Raw genomic sequence first — 21,675 nt, forward strand, 5'->3', positions numbered from 1 at the left:
TAGCAGCAGACTAACGCGGTGATTACATAGTGTTGAGAAGCTATCCGAGGTAACATGGATACGTCTTCGTTTCCTCTTAATGTGTCCGTGTTCTTTGGTTCTCTGGTTACTGAGGTCTTGCTGTAACTTTCCTTAAATATGTTGTTGACTTGTACGATTTTCCTCTGAACAGTCTCCACTGCTTCACTGCTGAAAGGTGCCACTGTTAGTGCACGACTGCCCTCTGCTGGCAGGCAGAGGACTTGTACCATTCCTCTTTTTGCTGCCATTTTTCATAAGAATTAGGTATCATATCTATTAAGGTATGACACATTGGTCATTCATTCATTTCCCAGTAAAAAAAACCCCATTAATAGCATCACAGTATCACATAAAACAAATCTTGTGACAGCTTTTACTAAATGAATCATTGGTTTCAGTTTGGCAGACAGTGTCATCAGTAAATACTTTTCACTCTGACTGGAAGTTTTTATGGGACGTAAAAATAAACATTTCACAATATTAAAGGGAATTGAATGTTGTCATAGGAACATTTTAACAAACCATGATAACTTGACTCAATGACACCCTCCATGAAATATGTGTGCCCTGACATCAGTCTCTTTACCTCGCTGATGTCACTGCTGGGAAATGTTCTGCCAGGTGGCTTCTCTGTGCACGAATGAAGGATTTTTTGCAGGATGTTTAACCTTCTTCTGGAAAGTGTTGAAACTCTAAATAGTTAAGTGTCACTCAGAATGTGATGGTTTCTGTGGTGTGGGACACTGAGTTCTGTAAGAGTGTTGCGCAACACTTTGTGTCACAAGCCACACCTTTCCACGCCTCCTAACAAGCAGTAGGTGCGGTTGAGCAGGGCTCAAACATAAAGCTCAGTTGCCAGCAGCTATGGAATAAATTATCTCACAGGACGGGACAAGTAAGACTTCACTGAAACATGTTGTGGACAATATTCTTACTACTCAATGGACTGCTCATACTAGTTCTCCTCTACTCCACTCGCACAAGGTAAAGCCTTTTATTAATATGTTGATATTTGCAGATATTAGATGATTAGCAAAGGTGCATTTCAGAGATTGTGATAGATTCTGAAGGGCTGCAAAATACTGCAAAAACTTTAGTTTAGCTATTTTCTAAAGTTAAGTATATTTAATATGAATCAAATGCATTAATGAATAGTAATACTTATATTAGAATGCCTCTTAACTCATATATTATCTGACTGATAGAATTTGTATGTTTGAACAATGCTGACTGTGAAACCCTGATTCTCTGCATTTAGTTGTCTTAAAACTCAAAATGATTCTTATCGTTTACACTGTGGCCTGTGTTTCAACCTCACGATAGAATGCTCTCATTACATGCCTTGCTGTTGACTCCAAACCTGTTAGTTAAGATTTATAAACGAATAGATAAACAACTTAATCACATTCACAGTGGTGGACTAAAGGTCAGAGAAACCACCTGCAGGAAAAACCTGGGTGAGCAAAGTGAAAAGCATCGCTTGCTCTCCCTCAAGCGAGGCCGCTGGAGCTGCTCAGTGGCCAGCAGATGTATGAATGTGATCATTGAATGTGATCGAGGTGTTCCCGAACAAATGTGAAACTTCCTACTGTTGTCAATTTAACGAGTTTCCTCATACTTCACAGACAGAATAATGAGCCTCCTCTGGACAAAGGATTCCTTCCGTGGTTGGGCCACGCTCTCGAGTTTGGAAAAGATGCTGCAAAGTTTCTGGCCCGGATGAAGGACAGACATGGGGATATTTTCACAGTAAGTTCTGATAAAGACTGTGTTGGAACATTTGACTGCCAAATAGGAGAAGAAACAAATATGTAATGGATGTTTTTACATACAGGAGGAAAATTTAAATCAGGTTTTCACATGACATGAATATATCTGAAGTTAGTTCTGCAGAGGCCACTGCCACTCGTTATTATTCCAATATAGAACATAGTGTTTCACTGAATGTCTTCGAGCAAAACACTGACCATTCCACATAACTTCAAATTAAGGACAAACAATGAGACGATTGTTTTTGGATAGAAAAACCCGAATGAGAGTTGTTTCAAATATTGCAATTTAAAATAATGGATATCGGACAAACTAAAATGATGTCCTCCCAGGTCCGTGTTGCTGGTCATTACGTGACGGTGCTGTTGGATCCAAGCTCTTTCGATGCCGTAATGAACGACACAGTCCTCTTGGACTTCACCCGCAGCAGAAACCAGCTCATGAAAAGGATCTTCAGTCTGCAGCTGCCGAGTCTCAAACCTAGAGCAGAGAGGCAGTGGATGGAACAGTAATGAATGCATCTTTTAAACACAGACTTTATGTTTCACAAAATGATAAGACAAACTCTGCTTTAAATGCGGATTGCGAGTCTCAATGTATTTTTATTATTTCCTTCAGGCATTTTCAAGGTGTCAGTCTCTCAAACCTCAGCAGCTCCATGAACACTCACCTTCAGAACCTGCTGCTGAGAGACCAGAAAGACTGCAACCCTTCAGAGTGGAGGCAGGATGGACTCTTTAACCTTTGTTACAGCCTTCTCTTCAGGTAACACACAGAGTGTCAAGCCCTCTAACATGAACATAAATCAAATTATGTCACTGTTTATACTACCAGGAGTGACAGGCAGGAAGATCTTCAACTTGATTGTTGTGCTCAGGGCCGGGTATCGTACATTGTTTGAGAGGAGAGGCAATGCTTCTGCGGTCTACAAAGAATTTCGCAAGTTTGATGATCTTCTCGCCAAACTGGCTCGTTGCTCACTCAAGCGAGGTAAGCCGCACAATAGCGAATAAAAAGTCAATTTGTTTTACTTTTGCTTTCCTGTTCTGGTTTCATGTGTGTACAGCACAGTAAGTATGCATGACCGTATGTTGGGTCTTCAACAGAGGAAAGCAAAACAGCCAACTCATGCCGGGTGCGACTGTGGGAGCTGCTGTCCCCAAACTGTCTGAGCGGAGGGTCAGGGTCAAACTCTTGGCAGCAGAGCTACCACGACTTCCTGCAGGAGGAGGGAGTGGATGCAGAAATGCAGAAAAGAGCTCTACTTTTGCAGCTGTGGACCACACAGGTGAGAGCTGCTTCATTGCCTGTGTCTCTCTACCACTCACAGTCACACAAATCTCAAACACACACACAAGGCCACACATGCCAAAACATACAAACTTCCCACGCCCATACTGCATGCTTCACTTCAACTCTGTGTGCTGAGCCTGCAAAACAAATCCTCTCCAGAGGCTACTCAGAGCTACCTGCCTCAACCCGTAACTCAGAGTGGAGTTTTGCAAATGATGGTGATGTGAATCAGTTTCCATGACATCTTATCTTGTTTGAGGTTTTGTAATTACGCATGACAACAGTGAGTAAGATAGTTGCGTTAGTCAGCTAAAGTCGCTTCCTCTTTTTCATACCGAAACCACAGAGGGTCATGCCCTCATAGGCGGAATTTGTGCTGTCAATCAGGTTGTCTACTTAGCTTTGTCTAGTGTCTCAGACTTGACACCTCACCCAATACTCTACTATTAACAATAGGTGTGAATACAGAATTCTTGCTTCGTCAACCTCACCAGGCCCGACACGTTTAGAGCAACATGGTGTAATTGCTCTGTGCTGCCAGGTGGAGGAGACAGCAAGCTGTTTGATTGTCCTGATGTCTGCTGTTCCTCTATGCTACATCTTAGCTGTAAAAGCTTCAGCCCTCTATTTACCTGCCAGTCTCACTGGATCAATAATTGTTCACCCAGTAACAAGGAGAAACCTTTGCCTGTCCACCCACGGCAGGCTCTTTAAGATGCTCTGCTGGTTTGGGAAAGACCGCTATTCCCCCCCCCAGCATGTTTATTTGTACTTTATCATGTCTGCTGGGATATTCGAGCACACACTCTCAGTCTGGGAAGGAAACTGGAGCACCACTGCAGAGAATAGAGGCATTAGATGCGAGTCCAGCGGGACGTGCCAGAGTGAATGTGGCTTATACGTTTGTTACAGGCAATGCTGGGATTTCAGCAAAACCACCACCTCATCCTGAGTCCCACACAGGCTGGTGGTAGCTGTTTTATTTTTCATTTTTAAACAATAATTTTCATTGACTGAAACATCAATAAACTGAAATTGATTTATTAGTTACCTTCCTTTTAGAGGAGATGGTGATTTAAGGTGTTGAGGTGCCTGTACCCTCTCATGCCCACACATGTATTTTAAAGCAATCATTTTAATGTATAATTCATTCGTTTTAGTTGTTTCAGTTTTAGTCATGCACTCCCAGCTTTTCTGAGTATACAGCTGCCAGAGAATAAAGTTATACCCTTAAGGAATAGTTTAACAATCTAGGAAATATGCGTAGTCAAGAGTTACTAAGTGTTTCGATGAGGAAGTTGAACCCACTCTCATGTCTATGCGCTAAATATGAAACTGGAGGCAGCAGCTGGTCCGCTTAGTTTAGCATAAACACTGAAAACAGCTAGCCTGGCTCTGTACAAAATAACAAAAACTGCCTACCGGCACTTCTAAAGTTTCCCAATCAACATGTTAATCTTGTTTGTTTAATCCGTTCAAAAAGTGTAAAAACTGCAACTACAGTAATTACATATTTAATGTACAGACATGCAAGTGGTATCTCATCTAACTCTCTAAGCATATTTCCAAAAATGCTGAACTATTCCTTTAAAAGTACCCACCCTGGGTTTAGGTTACCAGGCTCATATCATTATGATGATTGACCTGAAGATCTTAGAGGGCAGAAAGTCACCGTGTTGCCCCTTAAGTTGCTTTTGGGTATTTGCCCTGGCTGTCAATGGAGAGCTGACCTGAGACGTGCAGAGGTTAGACAGCCTTAGCCCATAACAATTACTGTCTGACAGGCTCAGGTGTCTCTTCTCGAGCGGCCGACAGCAGTGTCTACAAAGTATGCGGACTGATTCACCTCCTCCTCCTCACATCAGTCATATTCAGACTGCAGCATTACAGAGAGCTCCATATTGAGTACCTCCATATTAAATGCATTGTATGTCCACATATACAAAATGTAAAAGTTTTGCAACGTTTGTTTATACTAGAAGCTTGTATAAAGGACTGAGTTTCTGCTAAGTTTGGGTGTTTTTCTTTAAGTGCAATGCTGGACCTGCAGCCTTTTGGCTCCTTGGCTTCCTGCTCACTCACCCTGAGGCCATGGAGGCTGTTAAAACGGAGATCAGAGGCCTCACTCTCCGCGACACCACCCTGCAGCACTCTCCCATCACCCTGCTGGAAGCACACAGCACACCTGTGCTTGGTACGCAACAGCTGCTAGCAGCCCCTTTTCGCTTACTTTACTCTTATAGCTAGAGGTTTAGCCACTCCAGTAAGGTGGAATCAAAGGCGTATTTGACTTGTTGATATGAACAAGATAAGTGCAGCGTGCTGAAACAATGACAGCGACAATACAAGTTTCACCTTTGATTCAATTAAGTAATGATTGCCTTTTTTCATATATTCAATTTCCGTGCAAATGTTTGTACCTCTCCAAATTAAGCCCGAGGGCTGATTTAACTCGCACTGACACCCGTCTGACATCATCCACTCTGCTGTCTTCTCCATTCTGCAGACAGCGTTCTGACCGAGACCCTACGGCTCACCGCTGCGGTAATGATAAGCAGAGAGGTGGTGCAGGACAAGAGCCTGCACATGGCCAGTGGACAGGACTACCACCTCAGAAAGGGGGACAGAGTTTGTCTGTTCCCCTTCCTCAGCCCTCAATTGGACCCACAGATACATCAAGAACCACAGGTACTTAGCATTAACGTCACGAGCATGAAAAACTATTCTTGTGACGTGCATGAGATGCTGTTATCACTTAACATTTAGTGGTATACAGAGCCTCCACCGTCACAATACATATAGTTGTGTACCTCCGTTGGGATATTTCTAAGCCATATTGTTGAGCACAAAGCAATCTTGAGGAGGCAGGATTAAGCAGTGTGATTTAAATTACTAACAGAATACATCCTTTGGGATGAGCTGTTAAATGCCTACAAATGAAACAAGTAGAAGTTGACTAGCAATAGAGCGAGATCAATTCCCAATGTTCATTCTGTTTATTTGTCGTACAGTGGTTAGAGGTGATAATTACATATTATGTAAGTATTTATGCAAGTTTTTTGCATTCATAAAGAAGATACTTCCATATTGTTTTTAACAAGAAATAGAGCAAGAGACATAGGATCAAACCTATTGTCATGATATTATAATGCACACATCTTATGCCTTCATGTTTGTTTATTTTCTTGTCTCCTCTTAACAGATTTTCAAGTATGACCGCTTCTTAAATGATGATATGACAGTGAAGGATAAATTCTACAAAGATGGAAAAATGCTGAAGTACTACACCATGCCCTGGGGTGCAGGGAGTAGCATCTGTGTTGGGAAAGAGTTTGCTGTTACAGCCATTAAACAGTGAGTGTAAAAAATCCACTGCTTTTCAATCTCTTTATCTGTCAATGGCCCATTGATGGTTTTATAATGATACATTAATGATCAAAGCATTTCCTGCAATTTCACCCCAATTACAGGACCAGCAAAGTATATCTCCACATAACATTTTCCTCTATTATTTTGTCAGTCCTGCTTCCTTTTCCTGTCATTATTAGCAACAAGCTGTAATATAATAATCGGTTATACTCTGTAATGAACTGCAGGGTTCAACAACAAGGATGGCCCGCTTGCCCCGGGCAAGTAAAATGCCACATCAGGCTAGTAAATCTTGCAAGTCACTTGCCTGATCGAGCAAGTGGTAAAAAAAAAGAAGCCTTTTCCAGAGCTGATGATGGATGTAGCTAAGGAGAGAGCCATCTCGGCCCCTTTTCATCTCGTTGCACATGTGCATTACCGATAGGGCACCTGCGAGAAAATGGCGGCCAGTAAAGACATTTTATGAATTGAAGTGTAAGCGAGCATTTCAAGTATCCTGGAAACTTGAGTTGGGTGGTGTTAGATTTGGGGAAAACTCCAGATTTATTTTCTTGAATAAACATTAAACATGGCAATTATCTTTAGACTTTGTTATTTAATAACCGCTAATAAATAAAATATAATAATTTGTGTCTGTAGGGGCAAGTAAAAATTGACTTAGGGCTGACCTTTATGAAAATGGTAATGGACAGTCATTTCGGAGAGCGTGCCTTTTTCAGACATCAGATCCAGTAGCAGTTAAAGGTCAATCCTTGTAATGCACAACACACACAAACAGAGCAGGTATTTATTTAGGCTTTTTGCTCTTTATTTCAGATTGGTTGATTTACTTGATGTGATTTTCACATAATTTCTGCATTTAACGTAATGAGTGAAACCTAATATTGTTATCGTCTTATAAGTCGTGTTTATGAGTGGGAGGTCTGTTGTTGTTCTAAACTGCTTCTGCCTCCTGTTTCTCTAGATTTGTGTTCTTGCTCTTGACCTATCTTGATCTGGAGATGTGTGACCCAGAGGCTACACTGCCACCAGTTAATCCCAGTCGCTACGGCTTTGGGATGCTTCAGCCGGACGGAGATCTGCAGGTCCGATTCAGACTGAAGAGGACACTGCGTGAAATGTGACTCAATAATTTGATTAACTGTACATAATTGTAAAATTGTTCATTGATAAAGCATTTGTTTTATGTACTGAAGCACTGCTACCATTTTATATTTACTCAGTGACTCTATGTATCAAATTTAACTTGTTTGTTATTAATATTTTCAATAAAAAAGGAAAAACATAAGTAAACCTGACATACAGTAAATCTCATTTTTTATTTTTGCTTCCATACTTTGGGCAACACCTAGCTGAACATTCATAGGCTTTTAAGTCCCCCTTCACTCAGAAAACTCTCTTTAAATGTGAGTTTTAAATGTTTCACAACTAGTTTGGAAGCACTTTGCAACTTATCGAAATGTGAAACTTGAAACCTCCAGCGCACATAATAATAATAGTGATAATAATAACATTAAAAATACATTAGATTTGTATAGTGCTTTTCAAGAACTCAAACTCCACTCGGTGGGGGCCAGTTGGTGAAGGGCTTTGAAGGTGAAGAACAGGATGTTTTTAGTTGAGCCACTGGTTTCTGAGTACTGAGGTGTAATATGGTGCCAGGGTTTGGTGTGGGTTAGAAGTCTGGCAGATGCGTTCTGGACCAGTTGGAGTCTGTTGATGGAGCTAGCACTGATGCTATAGAGGAGTGTGTTGCAATTATCAAGACAGGGTGTGGATCAATGTGTCAGCAGCAGGATGTGTGAAAGAAGGCCGGATCATAGCAATATTGCAAAGGTGGTAGAAGGAGGATTATCGAAGGTGGAAGAAGGAGGATTTGATAATTGAAAATACACTGATAATTGATCTGAAGGCTGACTGAAGATCTCTCGTGTCCCTCCTGCACCGCCAGATTTGTCACGTAATCTTTCGGATGGGGCTCAATCCCTTGGTTGGGAACCACTGGACTAAATCACCCGACCTTATAGTTAAAACTAGCTCCAACTACAACAGTCTAGTAATCTTTTATATAATATAACACTCACAAAGACCATTCTCAGCAGAATGAGTACTTTTAATATTGGTACATTAGGTATTTTTACCTTGTATGATTTTGAATGCAGGACTTTTACTTGCACTGGAGTATTTTCACTCTACAATGTAATGTATGTCTGAATACTTCTTCTACTACTGCTTATATGTGGAGATAAGAGGAGGGTAAACCCAGCTATTCTCATCATATTAAGCAGCATTACAGCCTTTTCTCTAAACATGTACCATCCCTTTGGTTATCCTTGTTGTTCGCTCTGTGCCTTCAGATCGCATGATCATACATTTACTCATCCATCTTTTATGTGCACTATCATTACATGATGCCTTTATCTAACCGTACACCTCGGCCTAAGCACAACAACACAACAACAGTGCCCATAAGTGTTTTTTATTGACACACGCAGACGTTAAGGCGCGGTGCTGAAAGAGTTAATCAGATGTGGAGGACAGTGCTGAGAAGCCATGGATTCACTTTCAGAGAGATGCGGCGCCTCCTCGCACAGCTGACTGGGAAACACAGGTAGTCTGTCCGTATGGACTCCGGGCATACTTGTTGATCTTCAAGGCGAAACCCTGACTGCGATATGCGGGGCAGGAAACCGGCGGGTAGGCAGTAAATCGTGCTGAGGATCTCTCTGCCATGTCGGAGGCACAGGAGGGGGAATGAATTGGGTTAGACCATGGCAATAGTAAACCAATAACGTCGTCTCCTTTTTAAAAAAAATGCTACTGCTTCATCTCCGTTTGTGCCAGCGGATTGATTGTACACGGAGCGGTACGTGCTGGTTTGTTTCAGTGCAGGATGACAACAACTCACTACGGTATTTCTTTTAACCTTATTTGGCTTTGAGTCATATGTAACCTATCAATCGTATTCGATTATGAGAGGCATTTAGGAATACTCTGCATTGAAACTGCATCAATGTGGAGCAGGCAGCCTTTGACAAACGAAATGCTTAACGATGGAGGATTTGCGTTCACAACATTGCAATTATAGATGATTCAACATCACAATGAGCTTATTCTCAGTAACAATTTAGCTGCGCATAACAGTAGAGTGTGAAGACAGGGATGAATAATCTTTGTTAAGCTTAATGCTAAAGGATTTTATCGAGGCATTGACTTCAGGAGAAAACAGGAGGGTGGAGGCTTCTTCAAATTAACATTTATTTTTACTGCTTCCCCGCAGCCTCTTACTGCATGTCCAAAAACCCAACATAGCAATGTCTCCATCCTCCATTATACACCCCGTGTTCATGTTTTTATTTTCGATGTGCTTTGTGCTGTATGTTGACATAATGCTCGGCCCTAATTGTGCTTGTGAACTGTTGGAAACTTTGTGTGACGGCTATCAATGATCACATCTGCAGGCCCGAGGTGTTGTTGGGCTTCCACGCTCTCATCACACAGACATAAACAATATTAACAGCTTGTAAAACAAATGTGCAGCTCGTGCCCACGTCTACAGGCAGGGGCAGATGAGAAAACGTTGGACATATTTTGTCAGGAGATGATGTAGGCTATGTATTTTCTTTTCAGTGTCAGCCTGCCGTTCCCGAGTGAGCACGCCGTGATGTAGGGAGTTAACAGCGCTTCCTGGTGTTTCAGCACCATTAGAGTGGACAGCGCTCACTTTGTACCACACTCATCACCGCGGCGTCCTGCGTCCCCACCCACAGGGCTGCATGGGCGTCACATGAGCCGCCATCAACCAAATACTATAAATATTTTATTGATGATAATATTGTATCAGTCTCCAGAAATAGGCCAGTGCAAGTTCGTTCTGAAGTTTTGGTGGCGAGTATTCAACAAGGTGTTATTCATGGTTCCCTAATATTTTTCTTCTTAGCCTCAAATATAAGTGAGTCATCTCAAGGACCCACATCTTAGGGTATGTTTATTGTTGATTCATGACATGAATCTGAGTCTTACGGTATATTTATTTTTGATTAAAAAATAACTTAAAAACAAATTCAAAAAAGATATTAGTGAAATTCTCAAAGATAATACAATTGACCCATGGATCCTACACTGCGACAGTATTGTGCTGATGAAGTATTAAGTTGTTTAATTTTACTCATTTATTCTGGCTCTCTACGCTTCGGTTACTACTCCACTGCTTGTTTAAGAGTCAGATTAGTGAGGTGTGCGCCTTGAAATTTGAGGCTAATCCTAAAATACTAATGATTTCTTAATGTTTGTTTTTTAATCCTTTAGATACAATTATGAAAGAAAACAGGACCAACTCTAGTCCATAGCCCTGGATGTTTGCCTGATTCCTCAACCTACAGTCATCATGGAGAAATCCTTGGCAGAGTTAAATAAAGCCGGCTCCCGCTCAACATCATCGCTGCCACCTGAACCGGTGGACATCATTCGCAGCAAGTCATGTTTCCGCAGAGTCAGGCTGAATGTTGGGGGTCTCCCCCATGAGGTTTTGTGGCGAACATTAGATAGGCTACCACGAACACGTTTGGGAAAGTTAAGAGATTGCAACACCCATGAATCTCTGATGGAAGTGTGCGATGACTACAACCTCGAGGAGAACGAGTACTTTTTTGACCGACATCCAGGGGCGTTCACGTCAATTCTGAACTTCTACCGCACGGGTAAGCTGCACATGATGGAAGAAATGTGCGCCCTGTCGTTCAGTCAAGAACTCGACCACTGGGGCATTGACGAGATCTACCTAGAGTCGTGTTGCCAGGCTAGGTACCACCAGAAGAAGGAGCAAATGAATGAGGAGCTCAAGCGAGAGGCCGACAACATGAAGGACATAGATGGAGAAGAATTTGACAACACTTGCTGTGCCGAAAAACGAAAGAAGCTTTGGGACCTCCTGGAAAAGCCAGGCTCATCTGTTGCAGCAAAGGTAACCGTCTTTGGATGATGGGTGTAAGAGATGAGGTTGGGATTGGTTGGAGCAATCCTCCACGAGTATGATGATGATTTGTAAAGGCACACGCAAACAAACACACATGAAACCTGCAAAACTAATGACATTCCTGTTGTTTTAGTGCAAATGAACAAATGTTAGCATGCATACACGCAAATCTAAAATGATCAACATGATAAACATTATACCTGCTCACATCAATCAAATCAAGCAAGAGGCGGGCTTTACTACTTTACCACTGGCTTCCTGTTTTAATGCCGGTAAATGTGGTAGGAACGGATACTGATATTAGCGATAGTTAATAAGGATGAACTATATACAGCTCTTTTGCCCGTCACTTTGCCAAAGGTCGTTTTTTGAAGAGGCAGCGCCTGATGCGACGCGTCTCAGTGTGATCGACACCTTAAGTTGTTTGTGGCAGATTGAATTGAACTAACATTGGATGCTGTAGTTTCTAGACCACTGAATATCTATCAATAGGCCTAACATAAAAAAACAAAACAGGAAAAGAGAGGTTTTGCACCTATGAAAATTTGCCATTTTCAGACCTACTAGAATTTTACAGTTGCACAAAATGAGTCAATTAGGACACCTCTGTGAGTTGTGCTTCGTTGTTTACTCATGCTTTGATTGTTCCACGGTTGGAACACAAAGTATAGAGTGGAAATTATAGAAAAAGCCAGCCAGCGGATGTGATTTATCAGTTTGGGATGTGTGCGTTATTATCTGCCATTATTGTTGTTCAAGAACTAGAAAAAAAACACGTCTTAGTCTGACAGCAAAAGCAGCTCTCTGGATGCATCTTTAACGCATGACACAAGATTCATCATCTATCTCCTGTTCTACTCTTATTACCAGACTTGTAACAAAGGGTCATTGCCATATCATTAACTCGCTTTTGAAAACATGTGAGCTACCTGATCATATACTCACTCACCACTAACTTCTGCAAACACACAGATATTCAAATGCACAAGCATCCAGACATGCACACATGCATGCTTACACTTTGTCTCACCTTGTAAACTGGTCATCCAGTAAATTCATTAAATCCAGTAAATCATTCAAATATCACTTAGATGCTCTGGCTTACAACATGAAATACATATAAGTAATTTATTTTGTTTGTCCTCTGGACAGTTGTTTGTTTGTGAGAACCCCACCCTACATCATCCTGAACCAAATGAACTTGAGATATACTGCAGGAGGCTAGGATATTGAATTAGATCTTCGTGCACATAAACAACAAGCCAGAACTGATTTGGAATTGTTGTTAGAATCATTTGCATTAGTCAATGCTTTGAAGGAGCATTTTTTGATCAATAGAAGGTGGTTGTGACATGGCATTACTGTACATATTTCAATATACAGCTACAGTAAAAGGTAAATGTTAACCTAAAAAACCTTAGTTCGTAACTGTTTAGTTTATCTCATAGTTACTGTATGTCAGAAAGTTGTCAAACCTTACTTAAGCAATTTATTTTCAGTATAATTTAGGAACCCTGTATTTTGTTTGTAACATCTCTCTGTTGAATGTCATAATTAGATGTCAAGGTTATCATCCTTCTGCAAGACATTTTTCTTATCTTCAAGGCATGCCATAGTGTGCTGATTTCTATCAGGTGTGCTCACCTTTAGTCTTTGCAAAAACACAGAGTTGGCCCGCAGCTGCAACCTGGGAGACCACAGCGGAGTTAGACATGAGCAGCCTTTGATCAACACTCTTCTACATTGGCTTGGAGGGATCAAAGAGGATGCTGTCTCTTTTGGACGCGATTTTAAAAAGGGAGTGGAGTGCCTTGTTTGGGAAATGTGTTGGAAATTAAACTATTAGCAGTGTGTGCTGGCTGATGCTTTGTGGTAAGGATTTCTAGAGAACTGTCAGTGCCGCCCTACAAACAGACAGAGAGAGAGAGAGATGAGTGGTGCAAGTCTGTCAGTGAAACGTCTTCTTCATAGGAATCAAAGAGATGTAAAATCAATGTTTATTGTGTTCGAGCTAAGGAAGTGCAGTAGCCTAGAAAAAAGGAGATGATCACTCCGAGTCGGCCATGTGCTGCTGTCTCCATTATAGCACCCTGATATCTGCAGTTTATCAAAACATCACTGGAGAACAGTTTTGAAGTGCTTCACAGAGATGCGTGAATAATGACAAAGTCATTGGCAAAGTGCGTGTGCATATTGTTTCCTGCTAATCTATAGCTCTCAATAACAACCAATGGATGAGTGGGTGCAGTGCTTGCTTACCATTTAAAAAAAGTGTTCATCATCTCTTCTCTTGGCATCATTATGAGCCTATAGCGGAAGATGGCGTGCCAGAAAAAAGAGCAACCTTGACACTGCAAGAGGCAGAGTTTACCAATTCCTAATTAGCTTTAAAGGGCAATGTGAAACCACAGACCAAACTACTAAAAAGATGTTGATGTTATAGTCTGGAGCACACTGTGGGCTTGTCGAGCGGTCCAGCTCCGACCACAGATTGTCCCAATGTCCATCAGCTGTGTGCTCCCTATCTTGGGTCAGAGATAGGAATGTATGTCTAACAGCTCATAAACAGATGGTGGATGGTAAAGTTAAGCACAAAACAAATGGATACCAAGCAACAAAAGTATAATTTTATCATCACTGAAGGAGTGGGTACTGCACATTAGAGTAAGTCTATTTGTGTGTCTGTGTGTGTAAGTGCACCTCTGCTTAGTTCCCATATTTTAATGTCTGCATATAGAGCAACACAAGAAAGCACGTAGTAACTGAATTATTTGTTAAGATGTGCAGGGAAAAATCCTGCCCGTGTTCTTTCTGCTCTGTCATCCTTCCGGTCTCTCTTTTTACCTCACTGGCTCATATCTCCGCTTCCTTCCTCCCCTCTTCAGGCTCCTCCACTATACCTCCGACTAAATGTCAGGGAAATGTCACGCTAATTATTCTCCAGAAGACTCCGGGCCCAATTTGAAGCGTCCTTCTCTCTCTGTTTACAGTCTTTGTAAGCCACACAGCATTTTCTGTCTCTCCCTCAAATCAGATTTCAGTCACCATAACATAAGATTGTTCCGCGCTGCTTTGCCAGTGGACAGACACAGTCAGATTGGCGCCAAGAAATTCCCTTTTCCACCTGTAGTGGCATTAATGTGTAATTTTGATAGTTTCTTGTCATTAATAATACTAAATAATACCAGAACTATTGGGATGTCACCAGATTGGGTGCTGAGGATATCACTTAACAAGCAAATAACCTTTCTTTATACTGTCACTTCCAAAAAAAAGCATTAACTTAGTCAGTGATTAAAGTAGTGATGAGACTGCATTTACTTATTAATGATTAGGCTACCAAAGTAGAAGATTTACAATTCTGAATAAAAATTGGAATTTGGAAATCATTCAAAACATCACCCTCTCCCAGGACATGTATTATTGAAGTAATGAAAATAATTACATTTGAGATAGTTTTACCTAACAGATTCTGTTTGATGCTCAGCAGAGCAATCTAAGTATCGACATCGGTTTGGCTTCAAGAAACCAAACACAAAGATTTCTCTCATTTTGTCCTCCGAGAATCCCCCAAAAATTTAATGGGCAGTTCCTGCTCTATCAGAGGGTATTGTACATCAGATGACAGGCAATACATTCCAATTATATTCCTCTCATGTCACACTTAAGATGACATATACATGCGGTTTGGCTTAATTCCTTCTCATAAATCAGCCTGCAGCAGAATCCAAAACACAAAGTTAACCAGACTAGAATCAATCCAGAGTCATGAAATAATTAAACTTATTTTAACCCAAACCATGAAGTGCCTAAACCTAACAAAATTGTTTTGTTGCCTAAACATTTTGGTCCCCAAACCTAACCAAACTGTGACCGTTTTGAGGGCTTCTTGTAGTAGGTGTGTCCTGTAGTACTGTGGATCTGAGGCAGATAGACCTGCAAGAAAGACCAACAATTCCTGTTTTGCAAAAATCCAATAAATCATTTTGCAAAGGTCTGAGAGGCAGTCAGGCAATCCTCATTAACTTTTTTTTGGTGTCTGGAAAGCCAGAAGGCCTCATTTGGGGAAGAAGCACAGGTTCACTCTGGCCCTCATATCATTGTGAGGATCCAGCGCTGAATTGTTTGAAACGTCAGGTTTTACAGCCAAAGCACTGAGACGGCTTTGTCAAGGCCGCTATAATGATCGTCTTTTGACAGACTTTTTTCACGTCTTTTTAGATTTTAGAGCTGCTGTTGATAGATTAATCTCTCTGCTTTCCCGCATCACCTGGAAACTTGGGTTGGTCTTAAGGGTACAGTTGTATCCCTGTTGTATTCACTTCATACCTTCTATAACATAAGCTTCTCTGTTGTCACAGCAGACTCATGTTCTGCTTTCTTGGGCACTCTGTTGTTTTCTGTTTACATATTTTCCTTCCGTCAGGTGATACAATGAAACAGTTATTTGTGCAGTCCAACAACTCCAGCCATCAAACGTATACTTCTTGCTTGCCTTTATGACATCAAATGCCCAAATCTTTAAAAACTTGATGATGTTAAGCCAGACATTTTAACACATTCTCACACCAATGTGTCAAAAAATGTAGCTTGGTCAGTGCTCCTCAGCTTCAAACTATGATGCTCTATGTAACTCTAATGTCAGTTTTGCACGTCACTCACAGCATGCCGATAAACGCTCGTTACATGCATAGTGTCTTTTCAAAATAAACGTATGTCTTCACAGAAAGTTAGGTTAAGGCAACAAAACCACTTAGTTAGGTTGAGGAAAAGAGCGTTGCTGACATTAACTTGACCGGCCAACGTCACTAAAATAACAAAAAAAAAAAATCACGTGACTAACGACTGAAGTTACAAAATGTTAACTTTACTTACCAGAGCAAACACCGACACCACCCTGCTGTTGGAGGCCTGGCCGTGTTGCTGGCCTCTCTGGCAGGAAGCTGCAGAGTGACCATGCAATACTGAAGTCACAAATTTGAGCTCGATAGGGGATTTGGGGAGAAACAATATATCAGACCTTCACAGGTTATTTGTCCATGTCGTCTGTGTTTGTGCGGTGCTGAGATATAAGCTGGCATCATGTGTACTTGGAGATTGAGTGCCTCAACCGCTGCTTTCATGCCAGTCGCTCTGTCTGCCTGTCAGGGAAGAGCAAAGGGAATTGAGGTCTCACCGATGACCAATTTTGTTGTCACTGTTAAGAGAACACAACCATACACACTCACTCACATAAACACACCTATACTTGCAAAGATTGCATAGTTTCGAAAGTAGTGACACAGTTTATGATTGATTCTTATGATTAAGAATCCCCCCCCCCCTCTACTCAGACTGATAACATAGGAGATTTGGGCTGACATTCAGAAGAGACCATTCTTTAGATGAATGTAATTAATGGTGTTTCTTACAACACTGATATCTAGCAAAAATGTATTGATGAAGAAGTGTGACAGTACAATAACAGAGCCTGCACACCTGTACATTAAAACCAAAAGGGCTGAAGCTGAGCTGCTGTTTTTAGACTCATAACAGATACGTTTTTTTAACAAAACTTGTATTAGTTGATTTTACCAACTGAAATTGACGAGACACCATTCTTGGACTAATTTTGATCTATGAAGCTCAGTATTTTTTTCCTCAATGTGTCAACAAACGTGATGAGCCAGAAAGTGAGCTAAGTTTGAGCCGGATAGATGGTGGCAAGTTGAGGGTTTTTGTATCTGTTGAGCAATTACGACCATGATCTTATAATGCATGAGAGATGGCTCCCTTCCGTATCCTGCATCCTCATTACAAATTCATTTGCAAGTCACAGCCAAACACTTTGAAGAACCACAGTTTTGTTTATTTGCCATAATGGAGGCATCCAGAATATTATTTTCTTCACATATGGTGAAGATTAAATCAACTTTGTGGGAGAATCAGTGAGTTTTTGACAAGTGGTACCCAAATACATTGGTGAAATTTGACAACTTAATTTGACAATTTGATCCAAGAAACTTAAACAACCATCTGTAAACATAAGAATAAAGTATCATCACTGTTTAAATTTGATGTGGTGAACATGTTCTTTACACATCCGACAGACAGAGCAGCGTTAGCATTTCAGGCCACCTGACGAACGTAAGTCTCTTTATTTGGTCTCCACAAACCAAAGTTGTTAAATACTCCACTGTGTTTTCCAGCAAGTCGCTAGCTTTGTCTGCTGTTTGGTGCTGGACAGGTAGCTTTCAGCGGGTCTATCACTGCTTTTGCCCCAGCAACAGCTTGCTCCAGCCAGAAAACCAGAACAAAGCTAACAGACGCTAACGTATTTCTTAGAGCTGAAGAGAACTACAGAGTTGTGAGATAATTCTCTGTGGATCCATCATATGAGCGACCCATTTCACATTATACTTAATTTGATCCATTTGTAATATAAAAAATTAATTCAAGCAGCTTTGAGGCTGCTTGTACAGTACAGTTGTGCATATATTTGCATTGATAACCCAGATCCAGTTGAAAATATCAAGTTTTGTCTTCAGAGCCCTTTGGCTTTACTCTGATAGTAACAGCAGGAACAACAGATGAAATTATTAATTTATAGATTTCCACTACATGATTATTGTGGAAAAAATAATTCATAATAAAGATATGATTGCATTATCTATAGAACATTTGAAAAAATATATAAATAATGCAGATACTTTCATTGGAAAGTAGCTGCATTATTTATTATTATTATTTTTTTTTTCCTCTTTCATCCCTACATCCAAAAGTTGCTAAATCTAGCAAGAAAGTTGCCACGTTGGCAACACTGGCAGCCGTCCCTTCAGGCCTGCCTTTAAAGCCACTACCCCCAAATTACCATTAGAAACATAAACATATCATAATGAGCATAAACCACCAACATGGCTTTTGTTAGTACTCACAGCTGTTACGCTAGCAGCTTGTGGAAGACTCTTGTGACAACTATGGGTGCAGGGGCAGCCCGGCAGGCACGTTGACAGGCACTTAGCATTTTGGCTGAAAGAAATGATTGGACGGGCTTATTACAGTCCTGCGAACGCCAGAGTTAACAGATTTTTTTGTCAGAGCACTTGATTCATTGATTGCTGTCAGGATGTAAGGAGGATTTCAACAAACATATCCAAAAACATTTTTGAGAAGATTACCAACACTTCCTTTGACATGATATCAATATTTCTTTTTTTGAATATTATTATTGTCAATAGTGGTGTATATATATATATATATATATATATATATATATATATATATATATATAGACATTTTTAGAAAATGTTCTGGTACATGATGTACATCTTTCTCAACAGACTCTCCAACTACAACAAACAAACAAAGTAATGTCACACTATATACAGATATATAACTATACAAAATACCCTTTGTTGACGAGAATTTATCAAATCTATTTTAAACGAGTTCACTGAAGGAGCCTGCACTACAATGTTTCTTCAGTGGAGGTGATTACAAAACCACATTGACAGTTGGGATTATCATTTGATGTGTTAGGGGTACATTATGTGATGAAACATGACAGTGCAGACCATATGATCACAGTTAAGATTATCAAGATTATGATCATCAGTAATGCTTTTCACTGTTTCTTTGATTGATATTCATTCATAGAATTACTTAATGTTGGACGGATGTTTTGGAAAGAGTTTGGCATTATTTGGTATCTGTTTTAACATTGTGCTGCATATTTCAACGCTCATTCACTGTTAATGTGCAGGGTTCTGAGTCTCTAGTGGTGGAGTCGTGTTTCAGAGTATTTTACAAGTCATGTCATGCATTTTGTAGTGGATAGTTCAGGATTTGTAGTGGCATCTCAGCTTTTCTGGCTTGCACTATTTCTGCTGCAGAATAGGTTTAATAAGGACAGTTTGTTCGTTTTGCTCTATTTACTATTGCAGAATTTATTTCAGTGGACGTGTTCTGTCTTTTTGGTGACTAAAATTCATAAATGTGTAATAAGTTACGTAACTGGTGATCAGAGCAAAGTGATTGCACGCATCCGTTGAAAAGAAGGAATTAACAAACATGTAATGCTTTTGCCACTGATGAACAGAATATACCATCTTTCCATAGGAATGGCTCTGAGATTGTGTCGTGGATGGCATGAAAGTGGAGATGGTCAAGAATAGCGCACTGCCACTGCAAAGCTCGACAGCTCCTTCGTTCGTTTAATTTAGAGTTGAGCTGTTACATGAGCACTGAGTGAAAGACACTAAGACGTCACTGTCCCCAAGAGGACGAAGCCTGAGGATGAAAGACTGTAAGGGAGATAAAACACTAATAGAGATCTGGCAAGTTGGGGACTGTTAATGGAAGAGGAACTTACTGTGAGACATGGAGGCTGAATCAGAGAAACTGGGAGAAAATGAAGAAGTCGGTTTATGACTAAGTCTAGCCGATGATGATTGTTGAATATTCACTCTTCTTTAGCCTGTGGGAACAATCATGGGTTGTCAGTGTATGACGTTGTATTATTGCTCACATTTAGGATTGCATCATTGGATTGTGTCTGCAGAGCCTCAAATAATACCTTTCATATTTTCACTATTCCAAATTATCCACATTTTCTCATTTAATTGTTGAGGTGAAATTTAGGTCATGCTGTTTTGGACCTTTATATCACACACAGAAATATTGCTGTATTATGAAATAATGACATATTCCTATAATAACAAAACCAGCAGCATTTAGCATTCTACTGGCTTTTTGTTCAGATCGTATACACAGACAAGAGATTCTATGTTGTCATAAAAAAGGATGTTTCAACGTATTAATACGATACTCAGTTGTCCTGACTACTAACATAAAACGTAGTGATTGGGAGGCTCAGTCCTTGGCAGCGGCTTGGGTTCAATTCCGATCCACGGCCCTTTGATGCGTGTCATCCCCTCTCTCTGTCCACCCTTTCCTGTCATTCTCCTGCTGCTGTAATAAAAGTTTTTTAAAAGAAAACTACTTAGTGATTGGAGGGAAAGACTTTGATAATCACTTTCACGGAGAGTATCAGCCATTTGAGTTTGTGGTTGCCTTTGGACCAGATTCAATTTTAAAGGATGAGGCTATGTGGGACCATATCCCACATTCCCAAAGGCTAAAAGAACAAAAGCATCCAGTTAGTATTTTATTCTGCTATAAGAGCAGAGAACAAAAATTCAGCATCGAAGATCCATCTCTTCTAAATTAATTCTAATCCTGAGTTGTCTCAATAGACACGTGTTTTGCAACAAAGTCACACAGATGCTACCCTGTTCATAGGAAAGAAATGCATGTAGACCTACTGTTAAAATAATCAGAAATAAATGAAGCATTCTGAAAAAAAAAACTACTAAAGCAATTTGAGCATGGACAAAAAGGGTTTGTGTAATACCTTAATAATAATGATAATAATAATACCATGTCTTTGCTCAAATTCCTGCACAGCAAAATGCATCAAAAGAAAAACCAGTGATGCACCTGCCTCCTCAATGTGAAGCCATATTTGTGTTTCCTCTATGAAAAAGAGAGACTGTGGCAGTGTAGGAGTTTAGTAGTAGTAGTAGTATTAGATTTTATTCAAGACATGGTAGTTTTAGTCAATCTAGCTCATAGACTTACAAGTATAGTTGTAAGTCAGTAAGTGAGTGATTAATATTGAAATCAGCTTTTCCTGAACGAGTACTAACCCTCAAGGAGAGTGCTCATCAATGACTGTTACAACTTTTTAATCATACACAAACGTATGACGCGGTATACTTACGGTAAACACTGACGTTGTTTGAGGAACAATATTCCCTTTTCAGCAGGGAAAAGTTAACATGGTTGCAATAGTTTTCTCCTCCGTCTCAATGAACGAGGTAAATAAGCACAATGCTACTTCCCTCTGCCAAAACAGTGGTCCTATTGAGAATGTAGAGCATAAACCAAAAGGTGTCACAGTTCAGCTGCACACCCTCCTCACTCTACTTGTCAGTCACTCCCTCCTCATCAGTCTAAACTCCCTTCACCTGTTCACTCACCTGCCTCTGATCATTAATCAAGTTCCCTATATAGACTCCTGCCTCCCAGACAAACATTTACTAGATTGTTCTTCGGTTTTCAATGCCAGACTCTCCAGCACGCTCTCACAGACTGATCTCCTGTTACCGACCCTGCCTGCCCCTGTTCTACCTGTCTTGCCTGACTCCCGGTAAACCCACCAGCCTTCTGATCCTGACCCTGTTTAACTCTACCTGCTGTCTCTGGAA

At 40.6% G+C, this 21,675-nt stretch overlaps 2 protein-coding genes across 3 annotated transcripts in view; both read left to right on the forward strand.

Moving 5' to 3' along the window:
- Positions 1-909: 909 nt before the first annotated feature.
- Positions 910-7,751, forward strand: ptgis (prostaglandin I2 (prostacyclin) synthase). Its single transcript, XM_031848734.1, has 10 exons — positions 910-1,005; positions 1,647-1,770; positions 2,124-2,299; positions 2,410-2,556; positions 2,669-2,781; positions 2,898-3,079; positions 5,116-5,278; positions 5,591-5,772; positions 6,287-6,438; positions 7,418-7,751. Exons 1-10 carry the CDS (start codon positions 935-937, stop codon positions 7,575-7,577), a joined length of 1,470 nt encoding a protein of 489 aa, XP_031704594.1. The 5' UTR covers positions 910-934; the 3' UTR covers positions 7,578-7,751.
- Positions 7,752-8,988: 1,237 nt separating this feature from the next.
- The window catches only part of kcnb1 (potassium voltage-gated channel, Shab-related subfamily, member 1), a 30,950-nt gene continuing 18,263 nt past the window's right edge, over positions 8,989-21,675 (forward strand). Inside the window, exons 1-2 of one of the 2 annotated variants that reach the window (XM_031844697.1) lie at positions 8,989-9,064; positions 10,762-11,416. In XM_031844697.1, the coding sequence (XP_031700557.1) occupies positions 10,841-11,416 (576 nt within the window). In that variant the 5' untranslated portion in view covers positions 8,989-9,064; positions 10,762-10,840. The other variant, XM_031844688.1, reaches the window with a different exon arrangement.

Source organism: Anarrhichthys ocellatus, unplaced genomic scaffold (assembly GCF_004355925.1).
Source record: "Anarrhichthys ocellatus isolate YVR2014 unplaced genomic scaffold, GSC_Weel_1.0 scaffold1, whole genome shotgun sequence".
In the NCBI taxonomy this organism is placed as follows: domain Eukaryota; kingdom Metazoa; phylum Chordata; class Actinopteri; order Perciformes; family Anarhichadidae; genus Anarrhichthys; species Anarrhichthys ocellatus.

Excerpts from the sequence above, each read along its gene's own strand:
- ptgis (XM_031848734.1), top strand. The coding sequence starts at position 935 with ATGTTGTGGACAATATTCTTACTACTCAATGGACTGCTCATACTAGTT. Across the intron at positions 1,006-1,646 it reads CTCTACTCCACTCGCACAAG|ACAGAATAATGAGCCTCCTC; the intron begins GTAAAGCCTTTT and ends CATACTTCACAG. Across the intron at positions 5,279-5,590 it reads ACACAGCACACCTGTGCTTG|ACAGCGTTCTGACCGAGACC; the intron begins GTACGCAACAGC and ends TCCATTCTGCAG.